This window comes from Solanum lycopersicum, chromosome 7 (genome assembly GCF_036512215.1).
Source record: "Solanum lycopersicum chromosome 7, SLM_r2.1".
NCBI classification, from domain to species: Eukaryota; Viridiplantae; Streptophyta; class Magnoliopsida; order Solanales; family Solanaceae; genus Solanum; species Solanum lycopersicum.
This window is the reverse complement of record NC_090806.1, coordinates 41,325,985-41,327,201: the sequence shown is the minus strand read 5'-3', so window position 1 is coordinate 41,327,201 and position 1,217 is coordinate 41,325,985. Positions and strand designations below refer to the sequence as shown.

At 38.4% G+C, this 1,217-nt stretch overlaps 1 protein-coding gene across 1 annotated transcript; it reads left to right on the top strand.

Annotated features, from left to right (window-relative positions):
- Positions 1-321: 321 nt before the first annotated feature.
- Positions 322-858, top strand: LOC138337434 (uncharacterized). The gene has a single exon (XM_069287344.1). It carries the CDS (start codon positions 322-324, stop codon positions 856-858), a length of 537 nt encoding a protein of 178 aa, XP_069143445.1.
- Positions 859-1,217: the final 359 nt, after the last annotated feature.

Below are 1,217 nucleotides of genomic sequence, written 5' to 3'. Positions count from 1 at the left end.
TTAAGATTGCGTGGTTTTCTTGATCGAGGGATAGAGATAGAGATAGATATAGGGGTTTCAAAAATAAGGTTTTTATTAATAGTTTGTGGGTATTGGATTAAATTACCTCAGCTCAAAAGATTAAATCTTAGATCCGCACAAGTCGTCTGCAATTGAAATGAGCCTTTTTTAAATCGTGTAGGAAAACAACCTATGACGCCACATGATCTTGCCAAATCTAAAAATCAAGGAAACTGTCCAGCAACATACAGGGTTGCATGGGACAAACTTGAAATGTTATCTGAAGCATAGGATAATTTGCGCAAGGTTTAGCGGTGCATAATGAAGTATGCTGATATACATCGTCTCTCAGTTGAGTTCAATGTGGGTGACAAAGTGTTATTGAAACTTACTCCTCAAATCTTGAAACAGATTGTAAGTATGAATAGACATCAGGGTTTGATTCCTAAGTACGATGGTCCTTTCGAAGTAATGAAACCAGTGGGTGAAGTTTCTTATAGATTAAAACATCCAAAAAGGTTGAAAATTCATTCTATTTTCAATGTGACTTTTTTGAAACCTTACTTTAAAGATGCAAAAGATCAAGACAGAAACAGGTCAAAGAGGGCTCCTCCATTAGTACCTACACAATATGATGCTGAAATTGAGAATATCCTTGATCACCGGGTTTTGGACACAAGTAAGAGGAATACTATGATAGAATTCTTGGTTCACTGGAAAGGAAAAAGTGCAGCTGATGCAGTTTGGGAGAAGGTGAAAGAGTTTTGGGAGTTTGATGCTCATATCAAGGACTATCTTAAAATAATCACGATGAGGACATCGAGTTTAAGTTGTGCGGGTGGTCTGTTTCACCCGTAATCTACTTGATCTAACTACATGCAGACATGTCAAGGACTTGGGAATCGGTCTTGACATGAACGGGGGCAAAACAGTGCAACATAGGTTCAAGGAGCTTCGGTGTTGGCAAGGCAACTTGAACATGCAAGGCTTATGGATGGGCTAAATTCATCGTCAAGGCAGCATGTTGTCTTGACAAGGCAAAGCTTTGAACACATGACGATTTCAAGAACAAAGGCTTTTCCCGTGAAGTGCTGAAACAAAACTAAGTTCACGTTAATTGCTGAAATAAAACTAAGTGTTGGAGGGCAGCTAAAATATTCTATGTATTTGAAGCTGGCTGAAATATTCTCTGTGTTGGAATATAGCCTGAAACATTC

Coding starts and splice junctions, on each gene's coding strand:
- LOC138337434 (XM_069287344.1), top strand. CDS start 322: ATGAAGTATGCTGATATACATCGTCTCTCAGTTGAGTTCAATGTGGGT.